The sequence below is a fragment of the Thunnus albacares genome, chromosome 6 (genome assembly GCF_914725855.1).
Source record: "Thunnus albacares chromosome 6, fThuAlb1.1, whole genome shotgun sequence".
Classification (NCBI taxonomy): Eukaryota; Metazoa; Chordata; class Actinopteri; order Scombriformes; family Scombridae; genus Thunnus; species Thunnus albacares.
Genome location: NC_058111.1, coordinates 34980924 through 35002870, shown reverse-complemented (window position 1 = coordinate 35002870; position 21947 = coordinate 34980924). Strand labels below are relative to the sequence as shown.

Here is a 21947-nt window from a genome sequence, read left to right as displayed (position 1 = left end):
CTCTGCTGCTATACCCTGAAGACAGAATGTAGTCAGTACATTTATTCAAGTACTGTACTAAAGCTGTAAGAAAGATTACATCAGTTTACACCCTGAGAATGAACGAACACTGGAAACAGACACTATCAGCCGTCTATGAACACCAAGCCAAAACCACTCACAGCATCCACTGAGATGAGGTCAAAGGTCATTGATCAGGAGTCAGTGGACAGCTGGACAAAGATCTAGGAGGACATTTATGTCTGACACCAGAGAGCAACTTTGAACAGAAACAGGAGTTACCATCTCCACCCATATACAACCACCTGTTATCATGTGACTGAAGCTCCATACTTACATCACATGATGAGAACTGCGGTACTATGTACTCTGGAAGGACACAAACTGTGGTCGAAAGCTTGGAAACACTAAGTCGAGGTGTTTTTTTGTTTGTTGTTTTTTTTTTTTTTCAGATCAGAATATATCTGTACTATCCACCAAGGTAGAAAATTGTCTTCAGCACACCAAAAAGATGCACAATTTAATATTTTATATTAGTGGGAGTTCAGGTTGTAAATGGTCATGGTTGGTTGTCATGGTTGGTAAATAAAGATAACTAATGTATTCAAAGAACATGAACCCACAGATAAAAAATACAATTTTTAATGTCTGTCAGTGCTCTTCTCAGTTTATGTGTCATGTGAGCAGACAAAAAGATGCTTTTCTCAATACAATGAGTAAATTACATCACACTGGTGTTGCTGTTCACATGCAAATGTACCCTGATATGACTAACTGAATGCTACCTTTACAGTCAATTTACAATATATATATTCAACAGACAGCATAATAGAGGCACAATATTAGATATAGCCCTTATTTCTCAACCTCACACACTGACTGACAGGAAATATTTAAACTGTCTACTGAGTTCAGAGTTCATGAGGACATGATTGACAACAACAGCTGTTGTTCTCAGTATTGATGCAACAAGCTATACTCTAAGTGTTGTCTCTTCTATCACAATGTGTCCCACTGGCACTCAGCACACAGCTTTTCTCTAATGGTGGGTAAATGTTTAACTCAGACGCCTGTGGAGAAAGGAGTGACCATCTCACCTGCTGACGGAGTCTTTTATTGTCCCTCTGTGCTGTGAACCTTGTCCATTCACAGTGTCTCAGTGTGAGCAGGTAGACGCAGCGGGGACACACTCACGACTCAATGAGGTCCACCACAGGTAAGCTCCCCTTCCTGCTTCGCACTCTGCTGTTCACCAACGCTTGCCTTCTCATCATTTGACTATTCAAATGTAACTCCCATGCTGCTTTGTGTTGACATTACTTGCTCACATAAATTCATGGTGATGGTGGTAAGTGGCTGTTAGCTTTGTGCTGGGGTTGAAGGTAAGGTGTGTGTTCTGCTTGTTGTTTTGATGGTTGTAGGAACTGTGATACAGATGCTCCATGACATGACTGCTGTTAAGCTCTGTGCCTGATCACTTTGGCTTTAACACCACCTTATAACTCGGGTTGTTTTCTTCCAGGTTAAACATTGTCCATCCACAGTCCTTGTCTGGATACTTATTGTGCTCAACACTGAGGTGTTCTACAATTATTAATAGAAAGCTCTGCAGAGATAATCCTCCACTGAGAGAACATTCTGTCAGCAGAAACCTTTTCTGTGAAACCTGCTGTGTACACAGTTCTGTCCTCCTGCAGGTGAGAGAGCAAACAGCCTTGAGCTCAGTTATCCTAACTATCATCCTGAGGGTTCCCTCATCACAGTGTTGCTTTTGAGGATTCTTCAGAAATTGTTCACAGAGCTATGGAATCCCATTTGCTCCAAGAAAATGAATAAATAGGTGAAGAATTAGAAATGAAAAAAGTTTGCATGTCTTCATAGGCAGGGATGGATTCATGATTTTGAGTTTCATTGTCACATTTCAAATAGTCAAATAATGTACTTAAGTACAATTTTGAGGTACTTGTACTTTACTTGAGTATACTTCCACTCCACTACATTTCAGGGAAATATTGTACTTTCTACTCCACTACATTTATTTCACAGGTTACTTTTCAGATCAATATTTTATATGTAAAACATATGATCAGTTTGTTATATATACATTATTACAGATTAGACTATACAACAGTTAAAGGTATTAAAATTAGCTCCACCTTGACAACATTAAATGCTGCTTAAATGTACGTGTCAGTTAATCAGTTTTAATACTCAAATAATAAATACACATGTAATATAAATATAACACTCTTAATTGGGTCATTTCGCGCAACAAGTACTTTTGATATTTTAAGTACATTTTGTCATTGTGGTATAAATTTAGTTACAGTTAACTCACTCACTACACAATTAAAATGCAGCTTGTCAGTAATAATGATTTAATAGTATATGTTAAAGTTAGACTTTGAATGTAGGACTTTTAAATGTAATGGAGTATTTTTTACATTGTGGTATTGCTTTCAGTATTAGATAATAAAGATAAATGAATATTTCTTTTACCATTCAGGCCAGTATGTAGTAGTTATATATGTAAACATAACTAATGTATATATAATTAATACAAAATAATGATAGAAAATGTAAAATGTAAATTATTTTCAGAAATCTTCTATTATTTTAGAATAAACACTCAACTAATCAGCAGAGCTACATCTCAGAATTAGCTGACCACATATGACAGGTACTCCTACTGCTAAATAAAAATATATACATCTAGTGTGAACATGCAGAGGAATTTACTCAAAGTTCAGGGCCTTTTATGTAATGTTTAATGTTACTTTGTCATCAGAGTTTCCCTCCATGCCTGTTTCATAGCTGTATTGGGAGAGGCATGTACTGTGGGCAGAGATGCTCCTCCTCTGTTGTCTCCAGAGGCCAAAGCACCAGCTCTATCTCATCTTCATTATTGCTCTGCTACTTGATGTCACACAGCGAAAAAGGATTGAGTTACAAACAGATGTGAGCAAAGCAGTTTGACTGGCCTGTGACTGCTCACTAAGAGTCAGACTGAACTCAGACAGTCTGTCAGGGAGTCTGCTGCTTTTCTTTCATATGATCTGTGTTTGCAAACAGCCAGATGGTCTGTTCTCACAAATACAGTATACAAGTGTTCAACATATTCTATGTTACATCAACTGTTACAACGGGGTTTCATACAAATCCCACTTAGACCAGTGATGAGCCATATATTTATAGTCTCCAAACTACTCTCATCAAAGCGCTGCTGCCAGTATAGCAACTGCTGAAGATCTATATACAAAAGATGCATCATAATGTCAGTGTTGTAACGTAGCAAAAGCTTTCATTTGGACATTTTCAGAAGGATGTACTGTATAGCTTCTATTCGTCACCTCCTTCTATTACAAGATCAGGTTCAGACCTGCACTGATGGAATCATGTAGGTCTTCTGGTGACTGACAGGAGCAGAGTTGTGTTTTTGACAATTCAGTCAGTTCTATCTTTCCAGTTATGAGCAGTGTTATTAGCCTGTTAGCTGTTGTTTCGGGTCATTAATGGTGTTAGCAGCTATTTAAAGCCATTATCACTGAGATATTTTGACCACACTTTATTTTAATTACTTTGGTGGCAGCCACATGTCCTCTCTGAGTTCTACACTGGTGTGTATTATGTGCAGCATAAGACAGCAATGATGTAATAAGCATACAGTGTGGATATGTATTTGCCCTGGATGTTGTGATTGGTTGGAGAGTGTGTTTAGGTAGAGAGGGACGTACTGATTGTGTTTACTGCAGGACCGAGTCAGGAGGTGAATTCTGCATAAATATGAACAAAAGATCACCATGCCAGAATCCTTTTATGATAATCCTTTTCAGATTTGTGTGAAGCCATTTTGTTTTGTTTCATTAGTCTCTGTTTTCAATGGAGAAGAGTTGTTACAGTTTCCTCTTTGACACAATAAAGCGAGGTGATATTTTTATGTCATTACTTTATAAGACATACTATGAATGAAGTTGAATTTGAAAAATGAAGTAAACCTTTGGGTATTTCCTTTAGAGAATACCTAAACAGTATGAGCATAACTCTAATCTCAAGTGGTGTTGCTGTGTATACGCAGTCTAAATGTAGGAAAGTTCACCCAGGCAGCTAATATTAGTTTTTGGTTTGTCTTGTGATTCTTGGTATCAAAAGGAAAACCTCCTCTGTTTGTATTTTCACTTCATAAACTTTCATGAAGGCGCAGAGCAAAATGTATCAATGCAATGTTTTTTCCCTTAGAAGTAATTCAGTAACCTTCATTCTCTGCCTTTCGAAAATAGGAAGCAGCTCCAGATTCAGCCTGCAGCTGCAGTGAGAGGCATTGCTGGTGTAACAACAGCTTCTACACTTGTAATCAGGTTGAACCACTTCTGCAATTATTCATTGATTAATTAGTTCATGTCACTCTGTCTCTCCCACAGGCTACCAGGATGCCATGGAATTTCCACGGTAAGTTCATGCCTTACTGCTAAAAGCTCCTAATAACCAGAAGACTTCTGCTTTTTAAAGGACCATGCCTGTGTTTTAGCCCAGTCCCTACAAATCTTGCTTTATATTACTAAATGAAAATGTTTTAGATATTCAAATGTATCCTGCTTTAGCAATTTACTTTCAATAGCAGTGCTGTCTAAAACACTGAAGGGTCAGTCCACCCAAATTACAAAATGTTATATTTTCTTACTACCCTCCCATGCAGATAGTTTTGGTTTCATTGATCCAGGTTTGGAAATATGTTTCTGAGATTTTTGCCTCCACTCAAATACAATGATGTGAAAGGTTTTTTGTTTGTGGTGCTCACAGCATTTAAAAATGACATCTAAAAATATCCCACAGCAACATCTCTTTCAGGGACAGTATTCCTGTCACAATCCACAGATCGCACTGTCGACAGTTTCCAGGAATTTCTATTATAGAAAAAGTCTGCATGAAACTGTTTACAGTGTGTTGTGTTCATTGCCATGCACTGATAACATAACTGCAATAACACTAAAAGCAGATTAAAGCAGAGCTGTGAGTTTAGGTGTGCAGGACTCTTATCTGTCCAGATAACTCTGGATACATTCAGCAGCCTTGACCACAATAATGACATGTTGCCAAAGAAGTGTACTCCTTTTCTTAAAGTGAAGCTAACACAGGCACTGGTTTGTTTTTGACTACATACTGACCATATTACTTGTCATCAATTGTATTAATAAGTCACTGTTCCATGTGCAGGAACTTGATAACCCATAACTTAGGGCCTCTTATAGTCTGAACTTGTAAGAACCTTGTGAGACTTTGAGGTTCCTCCTTGTGTTTCCACATCTCAGACATACGTCATTGAAGGAGTAGTCTGGTGATCCCATAAACACACATCATACACACCACACTGTTGCACTGGGTGACATGTTCCTTCATTACCATGAACAAACACACTGTAGTTTATTTGGATTCAATCCCACACACACTATCTTGCTGCCAGAAATACTCATTAGAGCACCAAATGTGGATTAATCCGCTGCTGAAAATAGTCCTTAACAAATGCACTATTTCTTCCTGTTTGAGTAACGTTTGCTAAAAACCACAGTGGCCAGCTGTTTCATAAAATTACAAGTAGGAATTACCAGTAGGAACCAATAAAAGGCAGAAGTGTGACCAACTACATCATTTTTATGTCCAGCATTCTTTGAAATGGTTGGCAGTGAAGAAAAGTATTTTTAATTTGTAGGAAATTAAGTACAACATGCAAAAACACTGGTATGGTCTTTTAATAAGTTATACCACAGCACTGATATAAATATAAAAGACATCATTTTAACCCCCCTTTGTGTTCTCCTCACTGTAGTTTTATCTTCAATCCAAAGGAAGGGATTGATAATCCAGCTCTGGTCATCGCTGATGATCCTGGTAGGGTTTAACAGACATGGATATATATGCATTTCAACCTATGACCTTTCAAAAATCTTTTCTTAAAGTGATCCATCAGTGTCTGTCTGTTGTTTAAGATCTTGTTTGTATAAATGTGTCCAGAGCCTGACCACAGTCCGGTGCCCAGACTGTGCCAGCTGAAGCGTCTGGAGGGACAGAGCTTTGGCTTCTACCTGCGGGTGGTAAAGGATGGCCGAGGCTTTGAGATCAGAGATGTGGAGTCATGGAGCCCTGCGGAGCACAGCGGCCTCAGAGAGGGAGACAGAGTGCTGGAGGTCAATGACGAATACGTGGACAACATGGACTTCTACAGGGTTAGTGTTCATAATTCTGTAGAGCCTCAGGATCCACCATCATGGATCCATCAGTTCATGATCTGCTCATCTAGAGCAATAGATACAAAATAACATGTACCAGATGGATTTCCATGAAGTTTACTGTGGATGTTTGTGGACCACACAGGATCATTTATACTGTCTCTGGTGACCCTCATGACCAAAGATTCACACTTGTGCACAATAAACAGTAAGCACAAATAGTTACTTTGTCAAAGTGCACATTCCTCATGGTACATCTGATAACATTTCAAATTAGTTGCTCTTCTCCAGCACACCGCCTTTTATTCATCAAACATTTTGGCTATCTCACCTTCAATATACTGTATATATGTATATATGCAGTATATATCTATATATACACCAGATATATAAAACATCATCATCAACCTTCTCTTCAAATGACTATACACAAAATATCATTACTCTTAGTTGCTACAAAAATTGTAAGTGGAATATTGATGACCATACATCAACAGCATATAAACTTACAATCATTTTTTAACAATATTCTTTAGCAGATATTGTTCAATTTTTAATCTCAAGCCATCAATCAATGAGTAAAATGTTGTACATCCATTTTTTTAATTTAAAGTAAACAAATTCAGTAAATTCTTTCAGCCTCATTATTCAGACTAATCTTTCAAAACATTCAAATCACTTCCATGACTTGACATTTATGAATAACCCCAGCCAAGTCTGTTGTAAGGTGAGGTACTGGGCAGCATGGTGAAGACTTAAGAAAGGCAAAACATCATGCTGGCAGGGAGGTGGGCTGGAAAAATACGCTGCCTTTTATTTGTAGTCTCCAAAAAACACCAAACACACACACTCGGAAAAGAAAAACATGGAGGCAAAAACACTGATGCTGCTCTTCAAAACCACTCCATTCTCTCCCCATTTTCTCCCTTTCCACTCACATATATAGCATGAGAGCCCACCCTGCCAGTTCAAATTGGCCTATCAGGTCAGAACTCTAGAATGGAGAGTTGACAAGGTAAACAACAAATAAACATTATTTTCTTAACTTTCTCTTAACAACAAGGGCTCAATTCATTCTTCGGCATGTGAACATAAATACTATACATTCAAAACGAACAAATTATTTTTACATCATTCAGTATTTATCTTAATTACCAGTCATTTCATCACACATCCGTTATCCAGTCAAATCTCATACACCACATAAGAGGGCTGCTGTTGAGGCGTGCTGCTTCCTCTTTAAGATGACTTCCAAAAGGACTCAAACTCTGACAGGTTAAGGCTTTGACAACAGCATGTCTTGCAATATATTTTTTTAAAAATAAAGTTTATTCTAATGCTAAGTATAATGCTTTGTCTTTGTCAACTGATATTTGAACTATACATTAAATAAAGAAAAAGAACACTGTGAGAGAATAAACATACAAACAATAAACAAAAAGGGCCTAGCAAATAGTTAGTGAAAGAGTCAGTGCTTCCTCACAAAGTCCATCTGCATTTAAACTTAACATACCGTATGCGTTTATGAATCAATTGTCAATTGTAAAGCTCTCTATAAAATAGTTTTTAATGTTCATTCTTCATTGAAGACTTTTAAAGTGCCGAGCCTAGAAATCCAGAATGCCTCCTTCTTAACAAGCAGGTTGTCCAAATACACCTTTTAAAATACCTTCTTCTATATCTGAGGGAAGAGAGTGGATGATTCATTTTCATAAAACATGATTCAGCTGGATAGATCTCTATTTTGCATCATGTGGTACTTTTATGATCCACTATTGTTTGAGTTCTCAATGTTTTTCCTACATATCCTTTTTCAAAAGGACATGTTAATAAATGAATTACACCATTTGTATTGCATGAAAAAAATGTCAATCCCCTAAACTTTAAGATATGAAAAATACACATTACACGTTTACATATTATATCAGCTTGTTGTAATGTTTACACTGAGTGAAATATTCAAACCCAAGATCTCACCACATTCTGCGGGTTTGAACATGCTAGTTCTGCCACAGCAGAGAGCCAGCATGGACCATATGAGCACACTGACACCGCTAAATGAAATGCTGACATTATTAACGTCATTAGACATAGCTGTGCTTGATAAGTCCAAATGTTCACTGTGAGAAAGGTCTGTTTTTTCTAACCTGGCAGGACAACAGGTTACTATAACCACACCGTGGGGGTAATATGTTACAGAAATTACTGTTTGGATTTTAATTAGTGATCAAACACTTCTTAGTTGTGTTGCTTTTTTTTTTAGCTTCTTAGTTTCTTTAACCTCTCCTCCACACAGTGGCAGAAAGGAACTACGTACATTTACTTAAGTTATACCTTCAAGTACAGTTTTGAGTATTTCCATTTTATGCTACTTCATACTTCTTCTCCACTACATTTCAGAGGAAATATTAAAATGATAGAGTTAAGGATTCAGCTACCAAACAGTATATTAAGTAGTTAAAATAAACTACAACTTGACCAGCTACAATATTAAAATACTTACATGCTAACATTCTTTATTCTTGATCTGGATCCCCATTAGCTTCCACAAAGTGGTCGCTAGTCCTCCTGGAGTCCAAAATGGCATCAATAAAGCAAACAACAATTTAAAATCACATTGATTAATAAAGCATTAAAAAGCAAAACAAGACAAATATGATGATCCAAAAATAAGTGAAATAACTCTTCATGTGAAAACATAGACAGTAAAAACAAAAAGAAAATTGTCAAAATAAAAAGCAACATAAAGAAGAAAAGACGGTTCCCAAAATCACAATAACTAAAAGTAACATCTATGTAAGATTCATCAGAGTTTGTTTCAGTGACTTTGATGTGTGTGTGTGTGTGTATAGGGAGTATATTCCAGGCAGCAGAAGCTCTACAGAGAACAGTTGTCATCATACAGTTTGATTGTGGACATGGCACCGTCAGATGACCAGTGCTACATGATATGTATTATACCTGTGACAGAAACCACCATATACTAGTTTTTCACAGAAAGAGTGTGCTGTATTATTCCAAATGACATTTTGCATAAATGACAGGAGACTGGATTTTAATTTAGCCTCCACAGTTGCCATGATAATCATCACTTTTTATACATTTTGTTACTAGTACTTCCGTACTTTTACTCCAGTAAACTCACCTGTAGTGGAGTATTTCTACAGTGTAGTATTGCTACTTCTACTTGAATAAAATATTGAACTAATTCTTCTACCACTGTCTCCATGTCATGTCAGAACTGTTAGGAGTTGGTGTTGGAGCACACATGAACAAGCCAGCAAAGTGCAGCTTAAGATACAGTCAATTACACTTTGGTCTTGCAAATATTCACTCCCGCTCCCTGAGAATGTGTCATTTTGTCCAAGAGAAGACCTTGACACAGAGAAGACCCCCCAGCATCTTTAAATCCCACTATTCATCGCCTCATGGTTGCTTTACTTTACAGTTTAATTACATGTAAACAGACAGGACTGAGCTGAAGCCTTGGCTTGAAAGTGTGTTCCTCTCCTTATCTGAACCTCAGGCTAACCCATGTGACCTCCCATAGGTGAAAGAGAGGACAGATTGCTGTCTGCTTCTGAGTCTTAAACAAGAGTTCTTGCCATTTACATGTCTGGATATTTAGGGAATGGGGCCTGGCAGGTATTAGTGATGAAAATGACATTCATTTATTGCATCATTTTTATTATTGGATATATTTTGTATTATTATCTCTCTGTGTCTCTCTACTACTACTACTACTATTACTTGATAGGTGGTGAGGAAGATCCAGTCATGTGACTTACATTTGTTTCTCCTGGTGCTGAGGCGAGAGGAGTATGAGCAGGTATGCAGAGTGACATGATTTGGTTCACACACAGGTGTGTGCAGTCATTTTCCTTATTGTGCAGTGTTCATGTCATATTGATGTCAGACTTAAAAATATCATACAAATCAACTTTCATTGGCAATCACAACTGGGAGTCTTTTTTGAACATGCATGCTGTTTTTTTCCCCCCACATCATCATCCCATCAACACACTCCAGCTCCTCTCAGGACCATCTGAACACACCAGTAACATGATTAACATGTGCACATGCAGATTCGAACTGCAGACAGTATGCCTTGAGAAGCACAGGAGAAACTAGTAATATTCATTATCACTTAAGTTCATTCCTCTCTCCCTGTGTCTTTTCCTTGTGTCTTAGTTCTGTGTTAGAGAAATGAGACATCCTTTCCTCTGAAGTGTGATGTGAAGCGATGTCTGTTTCAGATGATGGCAGCAGCTGATCAGCTGTCAGTCGGCTTTAACAGCTGTAGAAACTTTTGATGGTTTGTGTCTGCACACATGTACACCGTGCTAATACTAATAAACGTGCCGTAATCACTGCCAGAGCAGCTGTTTTCTCTCTGCAGCTGTTACCTGTTTAACAAACACCTGCACATGAATAAAAACCTGCATTCTGTATTTATACTGTGGACTGTGTCCTGCTCAGACGCACAGGAACCATTTCTACTGGCAGAATTTATATCATTTATTAATTATTTGCATCTGTATTTATTGATGTCCTGATAGTGAATTCATTATTTAATAACCCAGAATATAATCAGAGTGTCTTTTGAACACTGGAAATTATTTATTATGCTAAATGTTTCATGGAAAATGGAAATTATGTAACTCATATCAAACCCAAGATCAGGGATTTTCAGCTTCACATGTGACTGAATGGAAATGACGATAAATGATGTAAAATATAAAAAATGTTTCTTGCTGACAGACAGACTCTATCTGACTTTAATTTTATCCATAATAAAAGTTCACAGGGGAAACAACAGACCATGAAAAGAAAAATCTTTTTAATAAATGAAGAAAGTTGTTTACAGTTCTTTTGTTGATCAGACCGACAGTTAACACAGATTTTTAACTAGATGGTGAAACAGAAAACAAATAAAAATGAATATATTTATTTATTTATTATAAATAAATATAAAATTTGGGAGTGATACACTTGAGTTTAAGTCTGATCAGCTGCAGCGTCCAATCAATAACTCATATCCAATAAAGGGGTGAAAGACTTCCGTGAAGGCTGCTCTCGTGTATCCTCGCTCAAGGCTCCTCAGAGATCCTCTTCAATCCTCAGAGCAGAAATTAGCTCTTTGCGACGGCCTTCTTGATGGCCGACCAGAACGATTTCCGGTTCAAGCGAGGATACGAGGAGAGCGTAGAACGATCAAATAAGGAAATTGGGATGTACTCATGGTACTGGAACTGGAATACCTAAATGGAATGCAGCATAATTAATGTTACTACTACAAAACCAAGACTGAAAAGTGGCTGATGGTATTCTACTCTTTTAGTGGCCTTTGATTCTGAGTGGTATGTCACAGCTGATTATTGGTATGCTGCTGCTGTTATACTGGCTTATGGCATAAATGGCAGGTCACTCATGTTCCATTGCTGACTCATGGTATAACGCTGCTGTGCCACTTACAAACAGCTTGTGACCTGTGTTCTACTCACAGATCCCTCTCTCCACTGTCACACTGGTGGTATTTCACTCACTCTTGTTTTAGTGTTGACTATTGGCCTATGACACATGAAAACTGTATGTCACACATGCACTGCCATATGCCATTGGTGTGGTAACAGTAGTGGTGCAACGGATCATAGTTGATCCGTGATCCATACGGATCGCCCTCCACAGTTCGGTACGCATGTGAACCGCGGATTAATTGCAAAATTTAATATCTCATTTAAAATAAAGTAAACAAACTGCTGTAAGTACAAGTCATAGACAGACAGCGCGTATCTAACAGGGATTTTGAAGAGCAACGACCAAACCAGCATCAAACGGGTTCAAAGTGACATCTGCAGATATTTGAACTCGTTCAACAAGCTGCAGGACAAGACTTGTGTTCATGTTTGTAAGTTATCAAGTTTTGATGATGTGGACACAGACTGTTGTTTCATTCACTACGGTGTTTAAAAGAAGAAAATATCGTGCTTCATGAATTTTGTGATCCGTTGCACCCCTAGGTAACAGTAATAATGGCCTATCACTGCTGTTAAATTCACATATAGGCCTACCACCTCTCATGTTATAAAAGTACATTTGGACTGAATTCCCATTACCACATATGTAGCAATTGTGGTCCAATTTTGTTAACAGGCTATGGTCACTATGCTAGCTGTACAAGGTTTATAAAGTATGTAGCCACCAGCAGTGAAGCATTCATTGCATCAGTGACAAGTGCCAGTGTCATCATATGAGGGGAGTGGTATCTGCCAGTGGAACACAACTAACTAACCCTAACTAACTGTTTATAAGTGCCATAAGGCAGAGGAATGGCTTCAGAATACCAATAATCAACAGAGACATACCACTCAGAATCAGTCTGGAACAGGAACAACATATCATCGGCCACTTTCCAATCTTAGCATCACTCTGTTATTAGTTGCACCTGTGTCTGACAACCATTTGAAGAAAGGTCTATTTACAGCTTCAGTTAGTGGAATATAATGAGTTTGGTGACCTCAGCAAATTCTCAGCACATCACCACACACATCTAACCTACAAAGAGCTGTAATGAGTCAGAGAAACTGGAGACACATGGCTGCACTTGTTCTGTAAATGTGAGTGACAGGAGTTATTGTGTTTGTGTTGTTCCTTTGATTCTTCAGTTGATGTCTCTTCTCCAGGCATTGTGTGTGGGTGTGGATCTGCAGACATTGGCTACAGCCACCAAAGGGGACTGCTACTCCAGACCCAGACTGTGTCACATCAGCAGACACCCAGAGCATGGCCTGGGGATGACCATCATCTCAGTGGAAGGTAACAACACACTACTGTCACTCATTAGCTGCTTCTCAGAGGTCCTGTGGATTGTTGTGTTTCAATTCCACAAGAAGGGCCAATGAGCACTTATGATGCTGTGATGCTCCACTCATCATTCATGATTCATTCACTTAAACACATTTCTCTGCATTCACCAGTGCACTATAGGAATACACTGTAAGGATTCATATTGAGGTTGACACTGTGCTTAGTTAGAAGATGGAATTTTGGATTACCGCTAGATAAAAAATAACCACACATCTCTTTAAGCTCTTAAAGTTGAACAAGACTGTTTGCTTTAAAATCCTCTTCAAAATTAGATTTTAGAATCATTATGTTTCAGTATGTTCTTTAAATCAAGAGAATACACATACAGTGAGAATAAAATGTCCCTGATTTAGATTATTACTGTTTTTTTCATGACCAACTTTGTTTATCCATCCAGCCAGTATTTCTCCAGTTCCTGACTCCAGCTCTGTATGAAACACAGACATGACATTGATATCAATCTTCTCATCTCACTCTCAGAAAGGAAGCAAATATTGCCCAAAATATTGATTTCTTTAAACTCATCCCCAGACACCTACTCTACTCTATTCAAATGCTCTTTGCTTTCTTCTCCAAAAATACACAGTGACACAGAGCACAGCCACCCTCCTCCTCCTCTAGAAGCTCAACTTATACACGCTCATAAATCCTGCACCCTCATAAAAGTGCAAACTCCAACATTTATGCACGTGCAGTAATTATGATTGGGTGGAGCCTGCGCATTATTTTCAGATAAATGCACAGCTTTTGGCTGCTGTTACTAGACAACAGCTTTGCCAAGGCTACCAAGGCATGTGACCATGGTATAGGCAGGATAATCCACACCGTGTGTTTTAAAAAATAACACTCTCAAACCTCCCTTCAGGTTTGCTTTGAGGGTTATGAATCTGATTTACTTCTTAATAACTGCAGGGCTTTGACCAAAATGACATAAGAAATCAGATTTCCTTTTCTCTAGATGTATCAAACAATGCAGAGAGACAGTAGTCCCTTTTTAAAAGTGTTCACAGCGGTTTGTGTAGACTACATAAAGTAAAAGGAACACTGATTCTGGAAAAGAATGTTGCTGGTTAATCATTAAAATGCTGAAAGCAGCACAAACTAAATTCCTTTACTCCACTGTGTTGGGGTGGAGGCAGAGATCTCAAAATCTGGACAAATAAAACCATGACATGAAGAAGGAATTTAGAAAATACATAAACTTTGAATACAATTTAAAGTGACTTTTTAGTGATATATTAATCTAACACATTTGTAATAATACAAACGGTAGTGTCTGACAATATGCCTCATATTTTCTCACATGTATGTGTTGATTCATCTCCACCAAAATGAAATCACATTAGTAGGTAGACTAATTATTTAACAGCAGAGAATGACTTCCTCTGTAAACTCTAGTTTATCTTAAAAGCCTATGTTGATAGTGGTGATTATGATAATAGTATCAGATGTTTCATCAGGTCAGAAAGGCCAGCACATCGTGAGCACAATGACTGATGGTCCAGCAGAGAGAGCTGGTGTCCACAGTGGAGACAGACTGATCTGGATCAACGGCGTCATGGTGTCCACGCTCACACACTCCTCTCTCAACAGAACTGTATGAATCCAGTTTTCCCTCACATGTACTGCATTCACAATCACTTGTGTGGTTTGTTAAACTTGAACATGAGCGTGACTCCTGCAGTGTGTTTGGTTCTCAGCTGAAGAAGAGTGCGGACTCAGTGACAGTGCTGGTCATTGATAGTGGGAGTGAGTGTTGCTACATCAGGAGGAAGATGCCCATCTTGCCTGTGGTGGCAGAATGCTGCAGCCTCCCTCACACAGCCAAGACCATGCATCTGGTCAAAGGATGCGATGGGTACGGCTTCCTGCTGAGACAAGAGAAGCTGTCGGTCACACGACGAATAGGTGAGAGATACACTGATGGAAACACGACAAGACAATCACATCCATCCCCTTGTACAGCCCTGTCACCACTTATACAGTCAAAAGTCAGCTGCGGTGTGAATCTCAAAGTCTTGAATATTTTTTTATTTCTTGCTTTAGACAATAACATTAGTTTTTTTGTATGTGTTGTGGCTGTCAGGAGAATCTCAAAGTCTTGAATATTTTTTTATTTCTTGCTTTAGACAATAACATTAGTTTTTTTGTATGTGTTGTGGCTGTCAGGAGACAGTCTACATATATGAACTACAAGTCAGACTGCTGCAACAGTGGATTGTTCTGCAGGAAGCTGTTTAATGCTTTTTGTGGATTTTATGGGATTAAATTTGTGTCATAATAATTGAACAAAATTTCCCCAAAAATCCAACAAAAAATTTAATTGAAAGTGAATAAAAATAAATTGAAATAAAAAAAAATACCACAAAGGCAAAACTAAAAATGAAAGTATACCAGAGTGAAACATTTGGTTGCAGTATTCTAACTTTTCTTTCACTCATCAGGATTTTGCAGTTACCTTTTTTTAAGTTTTGCTACTGAATTTTTCAGTTTCAGTTCTGAATCTTAGTAGACTCAATACACATGTCCAGTTTTTTGAAAGTCTTAAAAAGTATTGAAATCACTTTCCTAAAAAAAAAAAAAAAAAAAAAAAAAAAGAGGCTATAGCATTAGAAAGTCTTAACAGGTCTGCAATATTTCTTCTTTCCTGCTGTAGACAGTTACATTAATTGTTGCCAATTTAAATGTTTTTTTGTTTGATTCTAGGGAGATTTTGTTCCATTATTATGACACAAAATGAATCCCATAGAGTGTCAGTAAGCACCATCAGACCTGCTGCAAACAAACTACACTGGGTGTCAAGTCTCAATTTAAGCAAAAACTTTAATTATTTATTTTGTAATTGATTAATCCATCAGTCACATTTCTCTTATCTAGGTTTAGGTCTTGTTAATAAATGAATTATATAACAAGTAATTACTGTTATACAGCTGGGAAGAACTGACATGAATGTGATGTAATACATGTCAATAAATTCATATATTTCATAAATAATTATTATGTAACAATAGTTAATATGTCGTTAATATAATAGTTAATGTTTAATTATTAATTAAAAAGGTCTTATCAAGTCTTACATTTAATTTGGTCAACACTGCAGAAACCCTGCTCAAGTTCCCTTAAAAATATACACTGTTACTAAACATTTCTAAGTCAGTTGATGCTGTCCCAGCAAACATTGTGACCATGTATGACTGTTGTCTGAACATTGTCTGAACATTATGTGAAAGGGGTCCCAAGATAGTAATGGCAGGGCTGGCCCTGACTACATTGGTGCCCTTGGCAAGATTTCAGATTGGAGCCACCAAAGCAAAGTGCAACAATAAGTTCTAGAACTTCAAAAATGAACTCAACCAAAAATAAAGTGCACCAATAGTACGTCTAGCCCAAACAAAGTCCTCCAGACAAAAAGGCAAGTGAAAGCACCACACGTTGAATGTTTGGTGAAATAGCCTGAGGTAGAACATGAAGTTTGGTAGCTGTTGGGCAAAAACTGACCAGTAGGGCTTTGAAAAACAAACCAAATGAAAACCCATGCAAGTCAATGAGGAAAAAAGAGAGGAGAAATGTTAAGAAGGGAGATTTGTGGGCCTTTTTAGCTATTCTGCAGAGGGTTATGTATACATTACACATTCTGCAGTGTGACTGGAGCTACACCTACACATTGCATCAATAAAAACTTCTGGGAGTTTACAAATTTTAGTGTGCAAACCTCTCTGTAGGTCATTGGTGCTTGTAAAAAATTATTACATGATGTTGTCTCTAATGTTCCATGTCTTAATAATGTTTTATTCTGCAAATGTGTAGAAGAACACTATTGTGGACAGTAAAGCATTATTGTATTGTATAGATGTTGGTCAAAATATAGCTCATAGAGGTCAAGAGTGAAGTTTCAAGCTCAATATAGTAACTAAAGGACCTGTACTGGCCTGAAATACTTCATATTATCCAAAACCCTACTCAAAAGCATTTTGCAATCTTTCTGTCAGTTGTGTCTGAACTTCTCTTGATTTCTGTCCAAACCTCCTGTTCCCAGTTCATGTGCTGCGGGAGGTGGATGTGGGGAGTCCAGCTGAGGGGGCAGGGATGGAGGATGGAGACCTGCTGCTGGCAGTGAACGGGGAACCTGTGGAGTCCATGGAGCATGATGACATTGTCAAAAGGATCAGACAGAGTGGTGATAAAGTCAGCCTCATCGCTATATCTATACCAGGAAGAGACTTTTACAGACAGGTCAGCACGCTCACATACTTGGGATAAACTCCTCACACAGAGAGTGTATCATGACATGCCTTTAACTGCTTCATGTGTTTGTTCTGCAGTTAAGCATTTCTCCCCTGTTGTTCCATGAGGAATTTACAGACTGTGTCCCAGATCAGACAGGAACATTCACTACACAGGTATGATTCATTACATCATCTACATACTCTGACCAGTATAAGTACCAGTGTGTTCACTGCCAGCCAGGACTGTCACAGAGTAGCGAAGTCAGGGGAGCGGGAGTACAGATACAGATATTGCTGTAGTGAGCTTCTAACATTCCGCTACATTTTTCAATCACTACTCATAACAAGACTATTATCAGTCATCTTCAGAGCCTGGTGGTAAAGCTCTTGGAAAGTAGAAGTGACTGGAATCATTCAAATTAAAAGCATAACAGGAACAGAAATGATTATGGCCTTTGAGTCTCTCGAAGGCTTTTAATGTGAAACATCAAAGCATGAAGTGTTGAGTTTCACTGACGATAACTCTGCTCTAAATAGACACATGACTGTTGTACTGATGGAGTTAGTGTTGTGGAAATGCACATTAGACTGAATTTATTCTGAAAAAGTGTTGAGCTTGCAATAAATTAAAACAGGAGCAGATCATAAAACAGAGAGGCTTCTTACTAAAGTATGATAAAATATATTACAACACTTTGACCTTGTTTTGTGTTTTTCAGCTGTCACAGAGAACAAATGATGCTTTCTTGTGATGGAACTCTGCAGATGAACTGAACACGAATAACCAAATCCATCAGCAGACGGAGGACAGCGAAGAGCTCAGGGTGAAAGACACTAATGATGTCACTGCAGAAGCATATGAGATTATTTATATTTAATGTTTTTGTGACACAATCAGAGATTATTTCTCAGCCAATAAATGTTTGTACAGCTGTATGTGTGTGTGTAAGTGTGTGTGTCTGTCTCACATCAGCTGTTGGTGTCAGTGGCTGTATGTGATATGTTCATTGTATTAAGATACAAAGTTTAGTATGTGTAATGTTAGGGTTTCAATCTGAATAGTTCAGAGCCCCCAAAGTCCCTTAAATGTATTTCTATTTTAATTTTGTCCACACAAGATAATAACATGAGCACAGGATACTGTCTTCAGATTGAAGCCTGGCTGTTGTCTCTTAAGAGCAGATGCAAAACTATGAATCAGAGTGTGATCTTGAGCTGTGTGAGGCTGTCTTCAGCATTTGCATTATAAGAGAGGAGTATCAGACAACAAGGATTGGCATTCTTTAAATGTCACATTTAATCTTTTCACCATTATTTTCCAGATGGAACCTTTTGCGTAGATCTCACACGTTCCAAAATGACAACCGTCAACTGGATACCTAATCATTAACTTTGATTTACAGTGCTTGAGAGCAGAGTTTAATAGATACATCTATGTACTGTATATACTGCAAGTTTTATTCAAATTACAATGCATCTGATTAAAACATCAAATATACAAACATTGTTTAGGACAGCAAATTATATGAATCCAAATAGTCCAGTAGTTGCTGAGTTGTGGTTAGTCTCTCACACAAAGTTTGTCAGTTATTACTCTACAATTTTCCAAAATGAGCATCATTTGATTCAAGTACTTCATTCCAACACAAAATAAAACATATAGGAAACTACTTTATCTACACAAAGAGTTCATACAGGCAATGGGGAGGGAGAGTGACAACTTGTACCGCTGCTAGCTGTGCTCATTCCTGAGAAAAGTCCCATTCAGTTTCCAATAGACACCCACAGCATGTCTCAGTTCAATTAATCAAGTCTTTTTCAGAAAGTCCTTGTTGAATGGGTAAGAGATGATCCATAGCAATAAATAACGAACAGCATTGAGGGTAGTTACTGTGTGGTTATTTTTCATAATGGGTTGGAGTGGATTATCCCACTTAAAAATATGGCCATGTGACACTAACAAAGTATGAAACTTGTCAGGGTAAGAGAGAGCAAAGTCTGCTAGAGGGTTACACATGTACTCATAGAATTGCAGTTAACATGCAGGTGACTTCATATATCTGGGAAATATTACAGTGGCTGAGCCAGCTCAATGCACTACAATTTAAGAAAACATGAGTATATAGATGAAACAAGAGCTGTTCTGTATGCCTTGCAGCATTTCTACATTTGCTTGTTTTAGTATGCTCTTTACTCCATACCTTTGTTGTCAGATTGAAAATGTGTTTATTTGTGGTTTTGTATCCATATACAGTATAAGTTGTCAAAGTGGTGAAGATATTTTCTTCAATTGCTTGTCTTTTCTTATAGGAATTGTTAAACATTTTGGGAAATATGCTTATTTACTTTCTTGCAGAGCATTAAAAGAGAAGATAAATGCCACTCTCATGTCTGTCTGGTAAATATACAGCTACAGCCAGCAGCCTGTTAACCTAGTTTAGCATAAAGACAGAGAACGGGGAAACAGCTAGCCTGGCTCTGTCCAAAGATAACAAGATCCACCAACCAGCACCTCCAAACTCACTGATTTACACATTAAATCTTGTTGTTTAATCTGTACAAGAACTGAAGTGTAAAAGCGAAAAATTGTAGGTATACAGGGGATTAAGCAGACAAGATGAAACTTGTTAGTAAGCTTTAGTAGTGCTGGTAAGCAGATTTTAACTTCAGACCTAGCCAGGCTATATGTTTCCACCTGTTTCCAGTCTTTATGCTAAACTAAGCTAACCGGCTGCTAGCTAGCATTAGTGGTAGCTAACTCTCAGCAAGAAAGTCAATTAACATATTTCCCAAAACATTGTTATTATTTTAAGTTGCAGCACACTGGGCTCTCTGCTCTTCAGATGGAAACTTTACGTTGGCACTGTCAACCTCAGAAAAACATATTACTCGCAGTGTGTGATTATCTAAGAATAAGCACCCTCCGGCCAACTGGAATAGACTTTTCTTCATGGTCATACTACAAGGGATGGGTTCTGATAGCCAGTTCCCTGTTGGCAAAATACCTAAATGCACTAACAAAACTCTGAACATTTTCTCTCTCCTTGCTCTTTTTTATTAGCAAAGAGCATTGTACACAATGATTAACAAATTCATATTTTAAGCAACAAAACTGATTACAGTTCTACATTGAATCACTGTGTTTTATTTAATCACAACTTTAGTAACTTGTAATTGTCTGAAGCTAAACCAAAATAAATCTAAAAGGATTTGAAAGGATTCAGACTGGATAAAATGCTATTGAACCCCAATCCTACATGTATGTAGTACAGCCCTCAAAAAATAATCAAAACACAGGTCTAATTCTTTGCAGCATGACAGTAAACATGAGTCAACACAACAGGATCGATCGTTTATAAAGTGGAAATTTGAAATTGAGTGGTCTGTGAAATATCCAACAGAGCTTTGAACACAGCCGCTGTGGGGTAAATGGTGACTTTCCCTCCCCATGAGGTCCTATCCTATCAGAGAGTGAAAATTGACTAACAGTCAGGTAACCCTTGGCTATTGATAGGGCTTTAAAATACAAACATCTGATGATTCAAAATTTCAGGTGAATGCGTTGCACTTGGAAAGTGCAGGAAAGTCTGCAGAGGAAGTGAGGGGATGGGGCGGTATATTTTATCATTTCAGTATAAAAGCTTGAATGGACATTCAAGTGTTTTCGATTCATCCCCACATGAAATCAGAAATGTGTGGAGGTAAACAAAGCCAAGTTATTGAGCTCAAGAGGTAGAGACCAACACGGTGAATCCTTTATATACATATTCACACAGTGTTGCTGTGATGAAATAATTAACAATAACAAAAAAAGGCTTCTCCTTAGATATATCTACAACTCTGCTGTACACACAAGATACAGTTAACATGACTGTGTATTCTGTGAATTGTTACAGGATTGTTTGTCCTCTACATATCCTAGTTGCAGGGTAAAAATCAAGAAAATATATACATTTGTATGCAAGTTTTAAAAATAAAATTAACTTCACAGCCTTAGAAATGTGCAGGCTAATACAATTTCTATACAGTGGTATTGTTTTTTTGTTTTTTTAGGTTGGTGTGTAGATTTGCTTCTCTATTTAACATATATACATAATCATACTTTGAGGTGTGAGAAGGATGCATGCCATAGGACACAAGAACAGGAATAGAAAACAATTCTAAAAATATATTAAATAATTTACTTCAAAGCTCTTTTTCTGGATACAGTGTACATGTATGAGGAGGAGTGGGGGCTGACTTTAGCATCCTGTTACCATTTAGAAAAATCCAAATAGATTAGACCATACCATTTCTATGTCATTCATATGCTACTTGTTTCCTTTCTATGGTGAGCTCCTTGAATGCAATCCATGAATAAAAAGTTGGTCAATAGTATGTGGTGATATATTCAAGTACACAGAACAAAGAATTAACACCCTTATAGAATGATATTGCTGGTTTCACTGGTTTCTACCTTGGTACGTTTCATTTCATTTTGTTCAAACGTGATGATGTGACAGTTCTCCGTTAGTCCATATAGTGTGAAGAAGAACAAGCAGACCTGTTTTTACAAAGTGTCCCAGGGAAGACTGCTGTAAGCTGCAACACCTGGACTTCTTTCACTTTAAATGAGGTTTGTTTTTCTTTTGTT

The 21947-nt window shown here is 37.7% G+C and overlaps 1 protein-coding gene across 1 annotated transcript; it reads left to right on the top strand.

The window, feature by feature from the left end:
• The first annotated feature begins 1129 nt into the window (after window positions 1-1129).
• LOC122984326 (Na(+)/H(+) exchange regulatory cofactor NHE-RF3-like) lies at window positions 1130-21274 on the top strand. The gene is made up of 11 exons (XM_044354708.1): window positions 1130-1216; window positions 4419-4446; window positions 5822-5883; window positions 6007-6218; window positions 9979-10050; window positions 12905-13037; window positions 14549-14685; window positions 14789-14996; window positions 17125-17321; window positions 17411-17488; window positions 18034-21274. Exons 1-11 carry the CDS (start codon window positions 1201-1203, stop codon window positions 18064-18066), a joined length of 1176 nt encoding a protein of 391 aa, XP_044210643.1. The 5' UTR covers window positions 1130-1200; the 3' UTR covers window positions 18067-21274.
• The last annotated feature ends 673 nt before the right edge of the window (window positions 21275-21947 follow it).

What these genes read in the sequence shown, in the direction of transcription:
- LOC122984326 (XM_044354708.1), top strand. An exon ending in GGTCATCGCTGATGATCCTG is followed by an intron (nt 5,884 to 6,006) that starts GTAGGGTTTAAC and finishes AAATGTGTCCAG; the next exon opens with AGCCTGACCACAGTCCGGTG. An exon ending in ACAACATGGACTTCTACAGG is followed by an intron (nt 6,219 to 9,978) that starts GTTAGTGTTCAT and finishes ATTACTTGATAG; the next exon opens with GTGGTGAGGAAGATCCAGTC.